This window comes from Chlamydomonas reinhardtii, chromosome 16 (assembly GCF_000002595.2).
Source record: "Chlamydomonas reinhardtii strain CC-503 cw92 mt+ chromosome 16, whole genome shotgun sequence".
NCBI classification, from domain to species: domain Eukaryota; kingdom Viridiplantae; phylum Chlorophyta; class Chlorophyceae; order Chlamydomonadales; family Chlamydomonadaceae; genus Chlamydomonas; species Chlamydomonas reinhardtii.
The window spans coordinates 3,026,106-3,046,345 of record NC_057019.1 but is presented as its reverse complement, the minus strand read 5'-3'; the positions used below and the strand labels follow the sequence as shown (position 1 = coordinate 3,046,345).

Here is a 20,240-nt window from a genome sequence, read left to right as displayed (position 1 = left end):
CTGCGGCCAGACTTGCATCACTCTGGAGCCTCGAAGTCTCGAACACGACACGTCGACAAATCCCCCTCGTAATAATTGGGTTACGCACCATAAAGTGTGCTGGGGGTCCACGGCAGCGGGTCCTTACGCAACACGGGTGCGGCATCGCCACCGCCTCGAACACGAAGGAATTCAGTTACACAGTGCCAGCAGGCCGTACACGAAATGGTGCATGCGCCTAAGAACTTCAGCCCGAAAGCCCCGACCCACCGTACACACATACCCGGCCCCTGACCTGGCCTCTCAGCTTGCCTTACGCCTGGCAACGCGAGCATGTCATCCATTTGAGTGCGATGTAGTTCTTTCATACAGCGACACCAGGGTCACTAGTCGCCAGGGCCGCACGTAGTCGCCATGCTCAACACAGGAAGCGCCCGCCTCAGCCATCAATTAAACAAGCACTTGGCGTGGTCACAGTGTAAGACAGCCCGCAACAGCCAGACTAATATCCAACCCTGCATTCATGCACACATTGGCATATGTTGGCATTGCATTAACGCTCGTACGTTATAAATGTGAGTGCGCATGCCTCGGCCGCTCACCCGCCTACTTGCTCCACCTTCATCCTGCGCAGTTCCCAAAGTTCCACCCATGCTCTCACGCCACTCTCACCGCAGCCAACCTCACTCCACGTCCATGCCTAAATGGGTGCAGTGAAGGCCATCCCGCCCCTGCTGCTTCCACTCCTATCCGAACCCGCACCTCAACCGCTCGCGGGCCACCTAGCTTTACGCGACCTTGCCGCCTTTCTCGAACGCCTTGCCACCGTTGTGCAGCCCGTCCGCATCCGCGCCACTGCCGCTCCCAGTGCCACCACCCGCCCCGCCTGGCCCGCCCGCCAGCGTCTGCATCATGCCGCGCATCTTGTGCCGCGCCATAAAGCCACGAATGGCCGCCTGCACGTACAGCGCCGCGTGGAAGTGCGCCGCCGTGAGCTTTGGAAAGGCGGCGCCGCCATCAGGCAAGCGCTTACTGTACTTCTCCACAAGCCATTCCTCCTCGATTTCGGGCAGCTCCGTGCCGGCCACGCGCCCTGCCAGCGCGTGCAGCGTCTCTACGAAGGTCACGGTGTTGTTCTCGTGAATGGGCACGTCCACAGACATGATGACCGCCTGCGTGACGGCGCGTGCGTTGCCCTGGCCGCGCGTGCCCAGCGGCGGCTCGATGTGCGAGATGATGAGCGGCAGTTTGGAGGCGTGGACGTAGCCGGTGGCGCAGTTGTCCACCTGGCTCCAGGCCTGAGGGAGGGGGGCACCACGAGGAAGCATGCAATCAGCGAGTCGGCATGGACGCAGACGAAACAGGATCAAGAAGTTCCGCCCACTCCCGCCGCATTTCCCCTGGCACCGGTTGCAGCCGCTGTCCACCGCACAGCGGGCGCGCCGACGGTGGTTTGACAAATACTGTATCGACGGCTTAGGGCTGACCCACCAAGCCCTCCCCAACCCCAAACAAAGCGCTTCCCAGCTCCCAGCCTCATGCAGCCATACTCACATCCACGAACTGGCCCACCAGCGACTTGCTGACTGTCAGGCCCTCGTCGTTTTCGCTGGTGATCATGTTCTCCAGGATGATTGCGATGACCAGGTTTAAGAGGATGAAACCGCACAGTACAATAAACCTGCATGGTTACGGCAGGGATAGGCGGCACGGTTAAGCAATGACAACATGGGAACGCCACCGTACATGGCAACTGGCTCCAAGCACCACCACGTGTCAAGGCACGGTAGCGTCAGCTGTGTTGCGTTAGCGTTCGTCCTGGACGAGGCATGTGCACGTGCGCCTACGGAAGCCACTCACGTCGGGAAGTACACGACCGCGGCCCAGGGACTGAGCGAGCACTGGTTCTGGTGCACGTCGGGGGGCAGGCCGCTCATGCTGGGGTCGTTGGGCGACAGGTACGTGCCCTCCACCAGAGTGGCATTGGTGGCGGGTGCGGTGACGTTGGCCGTGATGAGCACGCAGTTGTGTGTGATCATGCAGTCCTGCATCACGCCCGACCACGACTCTCCCGTGATCATCCTGCGCAGTTGATGGGGAGGTGCGCGGAGGCCGCAGGTTGGGTTGGATTGTGAGAGGGAATAGCGGTGCAGGTGGCGGATGCACCTGCCGGGGCTCACGGCTAAAAAGCGAGCTGAGAGGTTGGACCGACTGGCTGCGGCCAAACACAGTGACCTTCGTAGTAGCGGGCCATGGACGCTTGCCTGAAAAGTAGGAGCATGGCTTTGCCAAAGTTGTTGAAGTTGGCATGGCGGGAGATGTAGTCGCCAAACTTGATGCCGCCAAATAAGTTCATGCCGATCACCGCGTACACGAAGAAGCTGCGCATGGAAAGGCATAAGCGCACACACAGAGTACCATATGAGTGGGAATGCGTGCACACACGGCGTACCGTATGAGTGGGAAGGCTGCGTAAAGGAACGTCACGTGCAAGCGCTAATCAACCAGGCTAATGCAACATCACAAAATGCCTGTGCCGCTGTGGGGCACAGACTTGTCGCTAGGGGGCACTGTGGCGCTGTGCGCACTGCAGCAGGAGGTGAACTTACAACAGCACCATCACGCCGCCGACATTGCCCAGTGCCGGCAGCGATTGCACCAATGTCAGCAGCAGTCTCCGCATGCCGACCGCCTGCGCAGGACAGGACAGCGCAGCGGATGGCAGCAAGGCGTGGGTTTTTAATGAGCGACAAATGTGGGTATGCCGACTATCTCTCGGCCTGCAACCCGCCTTTGTATGCCACCACCGGTGCCCAGCAATACCACCCTTGGCGCTCACCCTGCGTATCAGTCGGACCACGCGAACCACTCGCAGCACCCGCAGCACGGGCATAAAGCTCAGGTTCTGTGTGCCGCTGAAGTCCAGAACCACCGAGGCAACCGAGATGACCACCACGAAGAAGTCAAACGCGTTCCAGCGGTCCCGGAAGTAGGCAAACGCGCCAAACGCCATGATTTTGAGCGCCGCTTCAATGACGAACACGCACGTAAAGATGAGGTTGGTGTACGTCATGCAGGCCTGCGCAACGTGCACATAAAACGTGTGGGACAGATGGGAACGTGTTGTGGGTCGGTGCAGAGCCAGCCCGCAGCCGTGAAACCACAGGCCTGGCCGCTCACTCAACACCCTGCCACGCCGGCCCAAAACGGTTGCACACGCCGCCCCTCCCAACCGCTTCGCACCTGCCACTGCGGCGACATGTCGGCGTGGACCATGGCCATAAACAGAACGTTGACCACAATGGTGATCAGGATAAACTCTTCAAATACGGAACCCATTACGAAGTCGTACAGCCCGGCTCGCCAGGCCGGCTCCTCGAACCGTGCCGGGCGCGAGGTCATGCCGGTACGCAGCAGCAGCTTCTGCACATCCACCCAGTTCTGCTGCTGCGGCGTGACGAACACGCTGGACGCGGTCTGCGCCTGCTGCAGCTCCGTGAACTGTGCGTGAGGTTGGGGAGGATTGGAGAGGGCGCTCAGTCATGATATCCGCTCAGCCTGCCTGCAAGTGACCAAGCAGGCGCCAGAGGCGCCTCCCGGCAGAGCTGCTCCAGATGCCGCAGCCTCACAGACATCGCCGCGCCCCCGCCCCGCCCCCCTGGAATCCCACCTTGTCGAGCGTGACACCAATGAAGAGGTTGAGCACAAAGAAGCAGCACACGATGACCACCAGGATGAAGAACAGGATCACCACGGGGTGGTTGTTCCACAGGGGCTGCTTGCCCACGCCCGCCACGTCCACGGCCGTGAACATGATGTCCACCCAAAGCTCCAGAGTGGCGATTTGGAAGAGTGTCAGCATCGAGATGGCCACGTTGTCGAAGTTGGCGACCGGGTTGACCCAGCTGCGGAGCGGGAGATACGGTAACGAGGATTGGGTGGGTCAGCGGCAGGTGGGCGCGGCAGGATCCACAGCCAAGAGAGAAGCAGAAGCGCAGTAACAGCTCCACGCTCGCGGTGGCCTGGCGCCCGTACCTAGGACATGGCTTGCATGTGTCATCTTTTGTCCGCGTACACACGCACGCACATGCATACACTGCCAGCGTGTTTCCTGCCCTTGCGCGCTCTGCCACACACGCACCTGGTGGTGATGTTGTAGGGCATGAGCGAGATGTTGCGCGCGGCGGTGTACACGGAGCTGTTGACGGTGATGCTGCCGGCCTCGCACATGCCCCGCTCCAGAGTCTGCCCCGGCGGCAGCAGGTAGTAGGGGTCCAGGCGCTCGCCGCTGTCCGCATCGATGCAGTTGTACAGCTGACCCTTGAATAGGTTCACAGCCAGAATGGAGCTGTTGGGGATCAGCAATTGTATGTGTGGGCATGGGCGCAAGAAACACTTTAGGGCGGATGGGAGGGATGGTAGCGCATCGGGTGTAAGGGCGGCACAGGGTCTGTCTGTTTGGATGGCGAAGCACGGCACACAGCGCTTCGGGGCTGCACCCTTGGCCCAGCACCCCTCTGCTCCCAGCCTTTGACCCACAATATGATGTAGAAAAGCGCGCACACCAGCGCCACGTCCGCCATGGCTGGCAGCACCGCGAACAGGGTGTTCACCACCAGCTTCAGGCCCTCGTAGCGGCTGGCGGCGCGCAGCGGGCGCAGCGCGCGCAGCGTCCGCAGGATGCGCAGCATCTTCAGGTCTTCCCCGTTGGCACCTGACAGCTCTACCGCCAACAGCGCATAGCCCGCCAGCACGATGATGAAGTCGAGCACGTTCCAGCCGTTGCGAATGTAGGCGTGCTTGCCGGTGAAGGCGAAGCCAAACGTGATGATCTTTAGCGCCGCCTCCAGCGTGAAGGCGCCTAGGAAGATGTAGTCCAGGTATCTTAGCGCCTGCGCGAGCTGGGAATCTGGATCCAGGCCCGGCGAGTCCAGCGCCAGCGTGATGGAGCTGAGCACGATGAGGCCGAGGATGACGGTCTCGAAGTGCGTGTGGTGCACCATGCGGGCCGCACGCCAGCGCACCCAGTGCTCTGGGTCCAGCAGCAGCAGCGAGCGGCCCTTGATCTGCTTGGCCAGGTGCTCGTTGTGCCGCACCTCGCGGATGGACCGGATGGAGCTCATGGCCCGTTGCAGCGTGCGCGACACGCTGCGCCCTATGCTGCGCCCAATGCTGCGGCTAATGCTCGCCGCCAGGCCGCCCTGCGACGTGGAGCCGCCATTGGCCTCGCCGGCGCCCTGGCTGCCCGCCGCCGCCGTCTGGTGCGCCGCTATGAAGGAAGCACGGCGCGATACTGCGTCGTTCGCGAACGTCACGCCGCCCCCGCCGCCGCCTTCACGACCGGAATCAACGCCGTCAAACTTTACCGGCGGGCGCCCAGACACGGGCCGCACGCGGTTGCCGCCGCCGCCACGGACGGAGCTTAGCGGGCGCGGCGCGGCGCTGACAGGGCGCAGCGAAGGGCGCGGTGGCTGGCTACCGCTATGGCTGCTGCCTGGCCGACCCTCATCGTCCACCGGCACCACCTTCCGCAGCACGCCACGTAACCCCCGGCTGAGGTCCGAGGGGCTCTGTGTCACCGGGTGCCCCCCTTTGGCTCCGGGGCTGGGATGTGCGTACCCTATGCCCGCGCTGAAGGGCGTCTTAGGGCTGGGCACCGGCTGATGCGCCGGGCCGATGGGAGGCAGTGCGCCTACCGCCGAGGGACTATCGGGCAGGTGGAGGGTCGGCGGCGCTCTCCGGCTGCCGCCTATCCCTATCCCTATCCCTGGCCCCGCCCCAGCGCCTGGCCCGTCCGCGCCTCCCGCTGCCGCCACGTCCTCCCCTTCACCCTGCTGGGGCGCCGGACTTGCGCCAGTGGGCGCATGTCCGCCGCCTGGCCCGCCTGTTGCCCGCTGTGCGTGCGCCTCATGCGTGGTGTACCCAGCGCCGCCCCCCTCGCCGCTGCCCCTGCCCGTCCCTGCTCCGTGCGCCCTCTCGTATTCTCTACTGAAGCGGGTGTGGTAGCCCTCCGTGGAGTAGTAGGTGCCGCCCGGGCTGCTAGGCCGCGAGGCGTCGTCTGCATGCGGGCTGTCAGCGAACTCGTTGCCGGCGTACTCGCAGTGGCTGCGCATGCTGCCAAAAGCGTCGCCGGCCTCGCCCGCATCTAAGTCTGAGTCATGCAAGCTGTCCGTGTCAGAAGATGAGGACGAGGAGCGGCGGCTCTTGTGCTTGCCGCTGCCAGCCGCCTGTCCGTCTGCTTTTAACGAGCCCGAGCCACTGCCGTCTGAGTCGTCGCTTTCCCCGAATACCGACGAGAAGTTGTCGAGCAGGATCGCAACGAATAGGTTAAACTGCAAGTACACGCACCGGCGCAGAAAAGAAAGCTTAGCGCAGCAAGGCTGCACAGCACAGCTAGCGCCGCGGACAAGGGTAATTCATAATAGCGAGCAAGCACCAGCTGCTCTGGGTTGGCAAGACGCTGGCACACAGGGCTGCTGGGGTGCTGCACTCACCACCAGGTACGTGCCAATCAGCACCACAGCAACGAAGTAGGCAGCGCACCACGGCGTGGTGGAGCGCATGCCGTCATACATGATATTATTCCTGCGTGCAAGATCCGGGTAGGTCATCATTTAGCTGATGACGGACTGGTCACTGCCAACAGTATCTCTGTCATGGTATCTGCGTTGCAACGATCAACCTTGTAAATAGAGCAACACGTTACGCACCAGTTCTCCATGGTCAAAATTTGGAACACGGTATACATGGACCAGAAGATGTTGTCGAAGTTGGCTCTGGGCACTTCCGACTTGCCCACCATCGCCAGATACTCGCAACCGCCCGCCGCCGCCACGTCCGGCGATGTGGCGTTGGCGTCGGCCGCTGCAGCCGCCTGGTCGTTAGCGCAGAAGCGCTCGCAGTACGCGAGGTCGTTGTAGAACGAGCCGGTCGCGTTCACCCAGCTCCCGTAATCGGCAGACATGCAGGGGAGGTAGCAGTGGAAGTGGTCGGGGCACTGGCCCCACACGTTCCATCCCAGGGGGCAGGTTGGCGCCGCGCCCTCCACGTAGTCGCAAAACATGAACCTGCGCGGACAGAACAGGAAGGGGACGTTGGCTCTGAGTTCGACAGAGCAGCTGGGCACACGACCTGAACGTGTCCACGAACATCAACCGCGCCGCGCACGGAATGGGCCTGCGTGTTTGGACGCGTTGCCACCAGCATGCTAGAATCTACTCACTTGTAGCCGAATAGCTGCATGCCCATAAGCGAGGCGATGAACATGAACAGCAGCATCAGCAGCAGCAGGTAGGTGGTGCTGGTGATGCTCTTGAAGATGGCGCGAATGATTAGGTTCAGCTCCTTCCAGCTCCGCGCCAGTCGGAAGATGCGCAGCAGGCGGAAGGCCCGCAGCACGGACAGCGGCCCCAGGCCCGACACGGAGGGGATGATGTCCAGGACCATCTCCGTCACCGAGATCACCACCACCAGGCAGTCAAAGATGTTCATGCCGTCGCGGAAATACCTGCGGCGGCGGACGGCGTGGAATGGTACGTGTGGGAATGTGCTATGTGCACCCGCTCAATGTTACAGCTTGTAGGTGCAAAACTCCAAGCGTGCCAACCGCGCAACAAGCGGTAACACGCGCACACCGTCGCACCTGACCAAGCCGAAGGCCGTCATCTTCAGAATCATCTCCACCAGAAAGTAGACGGTGAACACGTAGTTAATGTAGTTAGTGGCTCGCTCCACGCTCTCCGGCATTTCAAACCAGTTGATGCACATGAGCACGGTGTTCAGGATGATGAGGCTCATGGTGAACAGCTCCAGCCAGCGGCTGGCCGCCACCCGATACAAGCGCCGCCGGAACGGACTCAGGCGTTCCACCTCGTCCATCGTCAGCGGAGACGAGGTGGCGCTCTTCTGCGGCGGGGGCCACAACGTCCAGCACCCAGGCACGTCATGCCAAGCAGGTTAAAGCATGACGTTTCTCGTTAGCCTACTCTAGCGTCTTGCTGCTGACCACACATACCCTGTGCCATGTGCCGCCGTTCACCGAACGCCCTAAGGCACCCATTGTCCGCATGACACCAGGCCCGACAATGCCTTCAGCCCCGCCCGAAGCCCCTCCCCCATCGCTCTCTCCAGTCTCCACCTCACCAGCTTGGTGCTGTGCTGTCCCACGGTCCGCAGCCCCGTCACCTCCGCCATGGTGGGCCGGAGCCGCTCGTCCTCCTCCGACCCAACATCTGACATGGACGACTCGCTGTCGCTGTCCTTGTGCTCTCCTCCGCTGTTCGCCGCGCCCCCGCCACCTGCGCCCGCCTTGTCGCCCTGCCGCTGCCCATCCCCGCTGCCCTGCCGCCCGCTCTTCTTTTTGCTGGGGTCGTCCGCGTGGTTATCATTTGAGAATTGCATGAACAGCACCGCCAGCGCCAGGTTGATGATGTAGAAAGAGCCGAACGCCACCAACGCCACGAAGAAAGGCCACACCCACCAGGTGATGGTGTCGCTAGTAAAGTACCTGGGAGCGGCCAGTGGTTGCGTGCGGCGTGCTCATTGGTCCAGGGCGGGCGTCACAAGAGCGTCGGGTTACGAGTCAAACGGCAAGGTTGACACGCGCGCTACTGTGCGCGCCTTGTAGCGGCGGTTCCCGTTCCCATCACACACGACCCGCCACCCCGGCCTCACATAATATCCGTCCAGCCCTCCTGCGTGATCATCTGGAAGATGGTGAGCCAGGCCCACAAGATGTGGTCGAACGAGGTGATGCCGTAGTTTGGGTTGCCGTAGTTGGTGCAGTACAGCCCGTCCGGGCATGCGCGGCCCAGGCCGTCGCCGCCCGCCAGCGCCACAGCCGTCCCGTTCACGTCGACCCACTCCAGGCCTGTGAAGGGAAGGACATGTGTTCAAGGACATGCATTCAAGGACATGCATGTGTAGGACCAAGAACTCTGCGTACTCCTGGCCGGCAGCGTCCGTACGGCAGCACCTGGGCGTGCCAAAGCGCCCGCCCAACTCTCCACTCCACCACACCACGCCTAGCTACAGCTGCATGAAGACGGCGTGGCCTCTATCCCTCCAACGCACCTTCACTCATGGGCCCCGAGCATCCGTCGCCACTCTCCTCGTCTTGGACGACATACGTTACGTTGCGGTAAAAGGTGCTGCCGCCCACCACCTCCGTATAAGAGCCGTCAAACACCGGCACGGCACACCTGCGTTGGTTCAGGAAGGACTAGCTGAGAGAAATGCCCAAGATTGCAAGCGGAGCCCAGACCGGGATGCACGGTGCACACCTGTGCGTCATGCGCCCGGAGAAGAGCTGCACGGCCACCAGCCCGAAGATGAAGAACGTGAAAGCGCACAGCGCGAACACTGTGGGGCACGTGCACGTGCACAGTTGACGGGCAGGTAAGCTACGGGCATGTGCTTGTCCTTTACACCAATGCAGAAACACCGATATAGCGTGTATGGCATTCATTTCAGGAGCAGCACGTGACCCCAGGCGTACCGTCAATCAGCATGGGCAGCGCTGCAATCATGGTCGTCACGAGGATCTGCGTGGGGGCACACAAGGAACAGTCAGACGCGCGCACGCAACTACGTTGGTCACCAGGTCCATCTCTCATGTACCCCTGTCCGTACCCGTCCCCCGGTTGGTCAGGTCCGGATGCGAGGTGGTCGAAAGCCATCCCCAGCCCGGCAAGCACACGTGCGCCAGCACGTGCGCGCTGCTTGCGCCTGCACCTGCGCAGCCCGCACGCTTCCACAGCCGCCACCCAGTGCTCTCCAGTCCCCAGCCGCACCCGCATGCCACGGATCCTCGTGATAGCCCGCAGCGGCCGCAGTACACGGACGGTCCGCAGCGCCGTGAGGTTGCCACTGCTGAATATGTCCACAAAGCCCAGAGCCACCACCGTGAAGTCCACGATGTTCCACCCTGCGCCATGCAGCACAGCAGCGGCGTTTAACACCAAGGCAACTGTGCTTGCGCTACTAGAAGTCAGAGACGCCCGCACGCGCACGTCCGGCGTATGGGCAAGTGCAGGTAAGTCAACGTTCACCACGAGCATGCGGCCAGCTCACCGTCCCGCAGGTACGTGCCCGGAGCCAGCACGAAGCCCATCGCCACGATTTTCAGCAGCGCCTCCGTGGTGAAAATTGCCACCTGACAGTGACGGGGGTCAATCCTGTCAGCTTCAACCTCTCCAACTGGCTTTGTTGCGCCCGTGTTTCTACAACAGTTGTAGTCCTTGAGCACGTTACCAGCCTAGGCAAGAACCCGCCTACCCACCCCGGCAGGCCACGCGCACGAGTGTGCTCACCCACAGGTACTCCAGGTTCACCAGCGTCCTCCCCAGTGGCGTTTCATCAAAGTCCTGCCGATTGCTGCTGACCGCGAGCGTGACACAGTTGGCGATGATGGCAGCCAGGATGGTCCACTCGAACACACGCGTGTGTGTGGTGTACACGCACCATTTCCGCACAAAATTGCTTTTCCGCAGAAATAACAGCGAGTACTCCGGGTAGGTCATCGTGACGGCCTGGGGGTTTGGCGCAGCGCGTGAGCCCAAGAGTTGGGGCGACCGGAATTGCAAAATGCGTCTAGTGCCCAGCTGCTCACCGCCAGATGCGCCATTCCCTGAGTCCCAGCGACCGGCTTCTCCACAGCCAGGACGCTCCTTATTTCGCCTGCTTCCTTGACCGAACCGGCCCCATGGGCGTCAACGCCAGGCGGGCCCGGTCCATTTGTTATTGGCTCCCTGTCAACCTCCATATTTAAGCCCTGGCACGGGCTCTGCCCGCTAATGACCTTGCAGCATATTTTTGGCCCCGCTGTTGGCCGTCTCGCTTAGACCTAGTCTACCCCTGAAATATTGTATAACGAAAGTAATAATCAGTCCTAGATGTGTTATCCAAAAAAACACTAGGGTCGAAGTTCCCGTAGACGTCTTCTGGTCAAAGCGAAATCAATTTTGGGGGAATGAATAGTTCACTGCGTGTCAATTCACGAATGCGTCAGGGTTGTGTCTAGGAAGGCTTGGGGGCTCGGAATGGCGCTCATCCAGACTCGGTTTTTCTTCACGCCCTTCCGTTCTATGCTATTCAATTGGATTATTTACATACCAGGCTACTTAACGTGACGTATTACACGGCTAGTTAAACGCGTAGGCGAATCACGAGAGGCCCCAAGACAGATTTGCGCAGTCCTCACCGAGAATGCAGGACCCCACTCTGCCGTTCCAGTACAAGTCCCATGACTCACTTCGTCTAGGGCTGCCGTCGCTCAAGGAGGACGCAGCGGTGAAGCACCCAGTGGAGATCATTCAGGTGGAGTCCCGCCAACGCGCGCAGGCCGCTCAGGGCCAGATGCTGCGTGACCTCTACGGGATAGCGGCGCCTGCCAAGGCTCAGATTGAGTCGCAAATCCTGGGCCGGTTCACCCGCCTGCCGGGGGCGGGGCCCTCGTCCCTGCTGGGGCTGGAGTCTCTCACCGGCGAGCTGGACGAGTTCAAGTATGAGTCCTACCTGGGCCTCCCCGACATGTCCACTCTGCCGCCCGTGGATCTGCACAGCCAGATGGAGCTCAAGCACGGGCTAGCGGCTGTGGGCAAGGACCAGATGGCGCGCGGCCTGGCCTAAGTAGCGGAAGGAGCGAGCGGCAGGGGGGCGGTGCACCCTGACAGCGTGCGCCGGCGCTGGCGGCTTAGGAGTAGGGGCGCGGGGCCCCAGTGTAAAGATATATGCTGAATCATAGATAGATGGGTTGTCCCCATTGGCAACCGTGGAGGTATGCGTGGACGCGGTTGGTCTGCGTTTGGTGGCGCCGTGGTCCTGTTGGCGCTAAGGGTTGCGGCTCCACAGTATCACAGTGATGACGAGGTGGTGGGTGCATCGACACAGACCGCCCCTGGCCGTGGATTGATACTCTTTGGTGTGCCTACATGTGCAGACGAGTGCTGTGGCGCTTGAGGTTTGGCGGTGGTTAGTTGCATAGCAGCACATCCGCATTCATAGCAGCGACGGGTGAGTGTGCGCGGAGTCAGGGTTCTCAGACGGGCTCATGCCGTGTTATGACCAGTTTGCCGATACGCGACAACATGAATGACTTCTGTAACGGTTACAGAGCGCTGGTAGCTGTACGACTTGCCTTGGGCACAGCGACGCAGTATGCGCGTCAGGGGATGGGATCATCCAGCAGGTCGCCCTCTCAGGCAGTTGGCAGCAGCATGCATTTGTCACAGCAATCAGCCCGCGCACACCTAGTGCTTGCGCGTAACGGCCCCCTGTGGAAGCCTGTTTCGTATTCGGCAACGCCCGACCCATACGTTTAAATGAAGGCCAGCCGTGCTATCGCTCTGGCCGCGTCGAATCCTACTTGTACTCAGCGTCAGTCGCCTGGCGAACGCTACGTCGCACGAACTCCACTGTGTGCGCGCTTGGTGCATTCGCAATGCCAACCGTAATGCACTTGCGATGCGGACCAGCCAGCTCAACGGGTCAGCGCGGACATCGTCACGTCGAAACAATAGTACACCGTACACCATATGCGGACCAGGTGACCAGGTAATCGCCAGACGGAAAGCACGGCAAGCAAGACTTTGTCAGGCAGCATGACGTATGCAGTGTGAGCAGACACGGTTACGGGTTACATCGGGACTACGCTTTCCTGCCCCTTGCCATGTTCCATCACGAGACACGGTTACGGCCGATGGCCCGAAGACTCGGTGAGTGAATGGGCAAAGCAGGGTGCACCCAGGGGCTAAGGGAAATGGGGACTCGAGGGGCAAAAGCGCGCCCCGAGTCAGAGACGAGTTAACGTATCCGAGGAGTTATCCCCTGCGAGTTATCGAGAAGGGCGTCTATTTTGAATGCTGGCTAGCACCACGCGCTAGCACCCCTGCTCGTGCAAGTCCTTGAGCGCACAGTCACACGGGAGGCGCCGGAGACAGGCGGTTGGCCAATCTAGCAGGGCGCCTCAAGACAGGGCTGGACCACGGCCTCAGTGTGTTGGCCGTTATATTGTCTGCGTTCGACGGTCAGCTGGGCGTCGTCTTACACCACGGACCGGGCGAACGACAGCCCGATGACCTGACTCGGACAACTGACCTTGCACTAGCTTGGTATGACTGGCGTGCACGCATCTGCAACACGGGGTACGGTAACCACTGCCGTACTGTCGTGCACGACGTCAGGTCCTTAAGCCGCACGTGCACCGTGGAACCCCTGTCACATTCCCACACATCCTGCCTAGTCCTGCGTTATGTTTACCATCAATGTCCATAGAGATGCTCGTACGGAGCGTCAGGTGAGCTCCCCCCTGCCCTGACCCCATTCCACATACCTACATCTTTGCATCTGAGCAGTAATAGCATCTTACCACCCCACCCAGCGTACCAGCCTCCATTACAGCTTTCAAATTACTGCCCTGTCTGTTTTGAAATCGGCTCAGGCGCGTGCAGTGGCACCCACCCTCACTAGCTACCCCCCAGCAGTGTCAGCAGTAGTCGCATCGCGTCCTCGTCCACCAGCGTCGGCGCCGCCACTGGTGCCGACGCCACCACTGCAGCTCCAGGTGCTGCCGCCGGTCCGTCCGCCGCCGCTGGTCCAGCCGCCGCCGGGCCTGGCGCCGCGCCGTCAGCCCCGGCCTCCATCTTCGCCACGGCGCCAGCCGCGCCGGCCCCAGCAGCAGCCGCTGCCCCCGCCGGCCCCGCAGGGGCGGCGGCACCTTCACCCGCACCACCCGCACCAGCAGCACCGGCTGTGGCCACGGGCTCCACGATGACGACCTCGTCGTCCTCCAGACTGGCCTCTGGGTCGTCGTCGTCCTCATCCAGGCGGATCACGTCCTCGGCCTGCTGCACGTTGTCCTTCTTGAGGCCCCACTCCTCGGTGGAGGCCTCCGGCACGTAGGGGTCGCACAGGAACGCGTACATGCCTGCAGTCGTTTGGGGCAGGGGCCCGAGCCCAAGGGACGGCATTACAGATACGCAACAACAGTGGCAGTGGCATGAACGCACCACGCCGTCTTTGAGCCCCCGCAGACTACAGCCGCGGTGCTGGTAACGTTTCCCGTATTCACGGTCCTCACCGTAGATCTTGAACCGCACACGATTGACGTCCGACGCTGTTGACTGGGGGTTCAGGCCCAGCAGCCCCGCATCCACCGCAGCAGACGCGTTCTCGGCGGCGGGGCCGGCACCGGGGGCCGAGCCAGCCGCGTCCGGTTCTGGCTTGACCGTCACAGGTCCAGCGCCTGCGGCAGGCGCTGGCGCGTCTATTGAAGGCACAGATGCACCAGCTAAGGCTGGTGATTCCGGGACGCCGGTTGGGGTCGCCTCCATGGGCCCCTGCAGCTGCGGCTGCAGCCCCTGCTGCTGCTCCTCTGGCTGCGATGGGTACTGCTGGTGCTGCTGGTGCTGGTACGGTGCTGCGGCACCTCCGGAGGCACCCGGCGCACCTGCTGCGTCCGGTAGTGGCGGCCCAGCAGCATACATGGCGCCCATGGGGGGCGGCGGCCCCGCCATGCCCATGTCCATACCCATGCCGAAGCCAGGCACTGGCGTCTGCATGGGCCCCAGCGGGCCCGCGGGCCCCGCGTCCACCAGCCCCGGCTCGGGCTTGATGACGGCGTAGGGCGCAGGGACCGCATGCGGGTGTGGCTGCGCCATGTGTGGATGGGGAGGGTAGGGCGGCGGGTAGGGATGCTGCATGTAGGGCCCTGGCGCGGGGCCGTGGGGCGGCTGGAAGTGCGGCTGTTGCGGGTGCGGTGGCGCCATGTAGGCTGGGTGAGGTGGGTATGCACCAGGCGGCGGCCCGACTGGTGGCTGCGGCTGGGCAGGGTAGGCGGTCGGCGTGTCCGCAAAGGCCGCTATGGGTGGCGTAGCCGGCGCCCCAGGCTGCTGCGGCATGGGCGGCACTCCAGGCCAGTGCTGCTGACTGTGGGCCGCAGCCGGTGGTGGCGCCGTGCCCGTTGCCGGCACCGTAGTTGGCGCAAGCGGCGCATGCACTGCTTGCAGAGACTCGGCAGCTGGCGCGGGCGCGGGCACCTGGACGGGTGCTTGGACGGGTACGGGCGCAGGTGCGGGAGGCTGTGCCGCTGCGGCAGCACCCTGAATCTGCTGTAGCAGCCGCTGCAGCTGCTGTGTTGCCGCCTCCTTGTTGTTGAGGTCCAACATCAGGTTGACCATGCCAGCACCCACCGCCTGTACTGCCAGCACGGGTGCAGCAGCAGGTGGCGCTGTTGCAGCAGCGCTCTCGGTCGTCGAGGCTGCTGCCACCGGCGGCACTTCTGGCACGGCCGCAGCGGCCGTTGCTGCTGGCGCTGGCGGAGGCGGCTGCGGCTGCTGCTGCGGCTGCTGCTGTGGCTGCAGTTGCGGCTGCATCTCGGTTTGATTGTGCTGGGGCGCCCCAGCGGGTACGTGCGCGATGGCAGCTGCGGCTGTCGATGCTGGGTACCCCGCTGCAGCCGCTGCTGCTGCTGCCGCGGCTGCAGAAGGGCTGGGAGCAGGAGGTGGTGCAGCAGCCGCACCCGCTCCTGCGTCCATGGGCATGGAGGCCAGCGGCTTTACCGGCACGTGGATGAGCGTGACTGTTGGCTGCTGCTGGACCCCGGGTGCGTGCGCCTGTAGGGGCGGCTGCGCCTGCACCGGCTGTAGCTGTGTCGCATGCTGCGACTGCGGCCGGCCCGCATGCTGTTGGCCGTGCGGTGCGGCCGCGTTTGAGTGCGTGGGCTTGAGGTGTGCCGGAGCGGGGCCTGCGGCCGCAGGCGCTGCGGACCTCCGTAGGTGCGGCGGCAGGTTCGATGACGCCGGCGGCGGCTCTGTTGCCCCCGGCACCGCGGCAGGCTCTACACCCGTCGCGCCCGGCTGCTGCGGCTGCGCTTCCACAGCAGGCCGCGCCTCCGCCTCCAGTCCGGGCGGCAGGCCCTCATGCATGGGCAGAAGCACACCGCCCTTGGGCACCTGCACGCCGGGGATCTGGGGCGGCCGAGACACGGTCGCACCGGCGCCAGCGTCCCGGTCCCGGTGATGAGGCCCCCGGCCACGCCTGCCGTCACGGTTGCGGTCGCGTTCCCGGCCTCTCCCACGGCCCCGGTCGAGCTCACGGTCCCAATCGCGGTCGCCGCGACCGCGGTCCCGTTCTCGGTTTGGCTCCCGGTGAGGTTCTCGGGCCGGGTGTGCGCCAACGCCGCTGCTAGGGTGCTGGGGCAGCCCCGGGCCCAGCCCTGGCCCTGGCCCTGGCCCGTGCAGTGGCTGATGATGCGGTGGGGGTGGAGGTCCCAGTCCTGGCCCTGGCCCAGCATATGACGGCGTCTGTGCCGCTGCCGCTACATACGGCGACGCGGGCCCGTGTGCCGACATGGGGGGCGGCGACGGACTGCGACCTCCACCACCCCCGTAGAAGTCGAACTCATCACCGCCGCCACCACTGCCTCCGACGCCGTCATCGAGCATGTCAGGCATGTGGCCGTTCGCGCGCGGGCTTGCCGGGCTGGGGCCCGGCGGCGGATGCGCCGCGCCGTGCCTCAAACGTGCCTGTGAAAGCGGCTTGTAGCCCGTGTTCGCCTGCCGGTATGGCGGCAGCGGCGTCCCAGACGCGGCGCCAGCCACTGCTCCAGCGCCGGCGGCAGCCGCTGCCGCAGCAGCGGCGTCGCCTGGCGGCGCAAACCCTGGCGGCGGTGTGATTGCGCCTGGTGCCCGCCCGGGCGACTTCGGCGTGGCGATGCTGCTACCGCTGCGGCGCAGGCTGCGGTCGGACGGCAGCGCGGGCAGCGTGGCGTGCTCGTTCACGTCGATCACCAGCGGCTGGGCGGGCGTGGGCCGGTTATCGCGCACGCTCTCCATCACTTGGATCTGGGGGCGGGGGTGCGGCATGGGCATGATGGTTGAATAGTGCGCCGTGGTGGCCGAGCCTACACTGTCTATCCCCCGTGATCCCTTGTGCCCTCCAACACACCCAGTTGTACGGTATACGCGTACACATGCACATACACAAATGTCATGTACACAGTTTGCCGATCAACACCCCATGTGCAGCAGCACGCGCCCGACCATACGCACCAGGTAGCTGTGGTTCTGCAACAGCATGCGCACGCAGCTGGCGTCGCCCCACTGGTCCGCCACCATGGCGTCTTCAGACAGCTCGCCGCTGCAGGGCGGCAAGGAGCGAGTCAGCCGGCATACATTTAGCACTCATCCGTGCCTTATTGCAGTTGGCAAACGTTGCTGGCTGCATGCACGTTGATTTGCTTCTGGCACGCGGAATTATGTGCCTGCCATCCCGCCAGCGGTAGCCGAAGCCGGTTTGGTGCACATGTATCTCACCCGTCCACTGCGTCCTTGATGCCCAGGATGCAAGCGTCACTGAACACCTCGTGGCCTATCTTGAACTCGTACACGCGCTCCAGCACCGGCGCCAGCTGGGGGAACATGCCGTCGCGCCGAGCTGACGGCAGCTGCGTCGGAAGCAAGGGAAGTCGCAAGCGCGCCACAGGGTTGGGGGCGCAGGCACCGAGCCGCACAGCAAGCCCGCGCGGCCTTGGGTGGTGCTAGGCAGGGTGTTAGCCGTTAAATACGAGGCCGGGCAAAGTGCACAGGGCGCCCCTGGAGTACCAATCGTCAGGCACTGCAGCAGTCCCACAAGACCGCTTACGTTGTCCCAGGCTGACAAAAGCGTTGGCTTGTGCCGCACGTTGGGCGGCGGCGCCGCCGCGGTGGTTTTTCTGTTGCCACCAATGCCGCCACCCAGAATGCCCCCCAACAATGCTCCGGGCTTATTCTTTGCCGCCAGAGCGCCTGCAACGCGCAATAATAGAGGAAAACGGTGCCGCTGATTTGCTAACCGTAAAACACAGGCCAAGCCCGCAGTGCTCTCTCTATGACAAGCTAGCTGTCTAGCAGCGTGCACGCAACGGCCAGCATGCCTTTGCCCCATCCCAAACTCACTGATGTTGGGCATTGCAATGCTCTGCCGGAACTGCCGCGCCTCCAAGCTGGCCAGCGATGGCACTGCCGGCGGCCTGGGCGCCGGTGCCGGTGCCGGTGCCGGTGCGGCTGGCGGCATCCCGCCCGCCTGCTCCTCCTCCTGGTTCAGGCCCGTCACAGCGGCCGTGTCTGAGTCCTGACCCACGCCAAGCCCCCCGTTGCCCACCTTGGCTGCGACAGCCCCGCCGCCACTGGCCCCAGCGGCGCGTGGAGCAGGTGCAGACACGGCGCGCGCCATGGCGCTTGCGCCGCTGCTAACGGCCCCCGGTCCCGTGGCCGCATTCGCCCTTCCAGTGGTGGCCACCTTTGCACCCGCCTTTCCACCCGCTGCAGCGCCTGCGCCTGCTACTGCCGGTCCCGACAGCTGCCGCTTTAAAGGCGGTGAAGGGGCTGGCGCTGGAGCATTGGCAGGAGCCGCGCCGCCTTTGGCCTTTCCCGCCGCCCCCGCTTTTCCAGACCCCGCCCCAGCAGCGCCGCCGTCACTGCTCCTCCCGTTCGCCGCAGCTTTTCCCAGCTGCACCACCGCTGCTGTCTTGGCGCCGCCGGCCACAGGTGCCCGACCGCTAGGTAAAGGGGCAGCGCCGCCCAGGCCCTGCACGTCATCCTCATCCGACGACTCTGCAGTCAGCAGCTTCCGCCGCTTGGCGCTGCGCACCCGCAGCCCGCCCTCCTCGTCAGCCGCCCCGGGCTCCTCTGCCGGCGGCGGCGCTGAGCGCACCGCGGCGGTGGCTTTGGATGGCTTGGCTGGCTTGCTCTGCGGCTTGGCGCTTTTTGCAGCGCCAGCCTCCGGGGCCCCAGCAGCCATAGCAACTGCCATCGCCTTGGGCGCGACTGCCTTGCCGACGGCGGCTGGCTGCTGCTGCTGCTGTTTCTTGCCTAACGGCCCGGGTGCAGGAGTCGCCGCAGCTGCAGCCTGCCTTGCCGCCGCCGTGCCTTTCCCCTTCGCCCCGATGGCAGCATCACCAGCAGCAGGTGCTTTGGCCGTGCCTAGTGCGTTTGTCCTTGTGGCTGCCCGTGCGCCTGCTCCCCTCCCCTCCCCGACCCCGCCCAGGCTGCCACCTCCCGGCCCCAGCACGCCGAGGTCCAGCTCGTCGCTGAGGCCGTCACCAAACAAGTCCAGAATGTCCCTGCCGTCGTCGCCGTCAACGCGTGCCGAGAAGCCCGCCGCCACGGCGCCCGTGCCCCCGTGCCCTGTCGCTGGCCCCGCCCCCGCCCCCGGCGCCTGCTCCTCCGCCTCCAACTCATCCACGTCCAGAAACACCGCGTCCTCCGCTCGGTGCGGGCCGTGCGGGGCCTCTATAAAGGACGCCTCAACCTGCCGCGCAGGCGCCGCCGCTGCGTGCGCCCAAGGATCGGCGGCAGCTGCTGGTGCGCCCTGCCCGTTAACAGCAGCGGCTGCAGCTGCGGCTACCCCAGGCTCGTCGGCCGCGCCAGGGGTCGCTGCGCCGGTGCCGACATCAGAGGCAGCGCTGGGGTCCGACCGTGCTGCGGCCACGGGCTTGTGGGAGCGCGCAATGGCCCCGTTTGTCAGCCCCGCCTTTGTTAGCCCCGGCTTCCCAGCAGCGCCCACAGCGCCTGCTGCCTGAGGGCTGCCGGCCCCTGCAGCTGCAGCCGCCGCCGCTGCCGCCGGGGCCTCCGCATACGCTGCTTTGCCGGTAGCCCGGTGGTTGCTGCCGGCGGGGTGCGTGTACGCAGCGCCATTGAGGACGTGGCCCAGCCAGCGCCATCCAAACAGCCGATGGTGTACCTAAGCCGCAGCGGGGTGGGTGTTTGGAAGCGCGGCGTGTCATCAACCAGTACAATGAACGGGTGCAAGGCCCGGGCGCAAGCCGGGGGAGATTGCTGTGCCTTGCAACACGGTATCAACCAGCAGGCCACACACCTGGCTCTCGTGCTTCAACGTGCAAACGTCCAGCAGCTTAAGCAGCACCTCCCAGGGCACAGGGCCCTGCGAGGGTGGGTGATGGCAAGCTGTCGGAACGGGTCTGTACGGGTCTGCGGGCGTCTGCGACGTCGCACTTCGGTCCCGGCGCCCCACCGCCGACACTTTACCTGGACCTCTCCCCCGGCATCCAAGTAGCGCCACCCCTCCTGTAGGCTCATTCACGGCTCATCGGCACGTCGGCAACTGAGTTATGCGAAGCCCATGAAGCGAAGCGCCAGTAAGGTAGGGACAACCGGGTAGACCTTTCACGTCATGAAAGAGCTACATAAAATCGCCTGTCCTGGCACAAGAATGCACTCTTCGGCGCACAAGGAGAGTGTCAGTTTTGGCGCCCTGAGTTTCAG

At 63.9% G+C, this 20,240-nt stretch overlaps 3 protein-coding genes across 3 annotated transcripts; 1 reads left to right on the top strand and 2 right to left on the bottom strand.

Moving 5' to 3' along the window:
• Positions 1–8: 8 nt before the first annotated feature.
• Positions 9–10,970, bottom strand: CHLRE_16g665050v5 (uncharacterized protein). Its single transcript, XM_043071052.1, has 23 exons — positions 10,589–10,970; positions 10,290–10,508; positions 10,051–10,132; positions 9,771–9,904; positions 9,476–9,521; positions 9,261–9,339; positions 9,052–9,179; positions 8,653–8,848; positions 8,122–8,485; positions 7,622–7,884; positions 7,202–7,486; positions 6,690–7,046; positions 6,474–6,564; positions 4,519–6,311; positions 4,121–4,327; positions 3,650–3,884; positions 3,223–3,480; positions 2,819–3,058; positions 2,589–2,671; positions 2,244–2,360; positions 1,840–2,061; positions 1,534–1,660; positions 9–1,277 (listed from the first exon to the last, which is right to left on the bottom strand). The coding sequence occupies exons 1-23, from the start codon at positions 10,739–10,741 to the stop codon at positions 768–770; spliced, it is 6,189 nt and encodes a 2,062-aa protein (XP_042915693.1). The 5' UTR covers positions 10,742–10,970; the 3' UTR covers positions 9–767.
• Positions 10,971–11,098: 128 nt separating this feature from the next.
• CHLRE_16g665000v5 (uncharacterized protein) lies at positions 11,099–12,094 on the top strand. Its single transcript, XM_001701395.2, has one exon. It carries the CDS (start codon positions 11,185–11,187, stop codon positions 11,605–11,607), a length of 423 nt encoding a protein of 140 aa, XP_001701447.2. The 5' UTR covers positions 11,099–11,184; the 3' UTR covers positions 11,608–12,094.
• A 914-nt stretch (positions 12,095–13,008) lies between these two features.
• Positions 13,009–20,240, bottom strand: CHLRE_16g664950v5 (uncharacterized protein). Its single transcript, XM_043071051.1, has 8 exons — positions 20,004–20,240; positions 19,834–19,899; positions 17,913–19,698; positions 17,620–17,762; positions 17,292–17,422; positions 17,028–17,115; positions 14,057–16,820; positions 13,009–13,903 (listed from the first exon to the last, which is right to left on the bottom strand). Exons 1-8 carry the CDS (start codon positions 20,052–20,054, stop codon positions 13,443–13,445), a joined length of 5,490 nt encoding a protein of 1,829 aa, XP_042915692.1. The 5' UTR covers positions 20,055–20,240; the 3' UTR covers positions 13,009–13,442.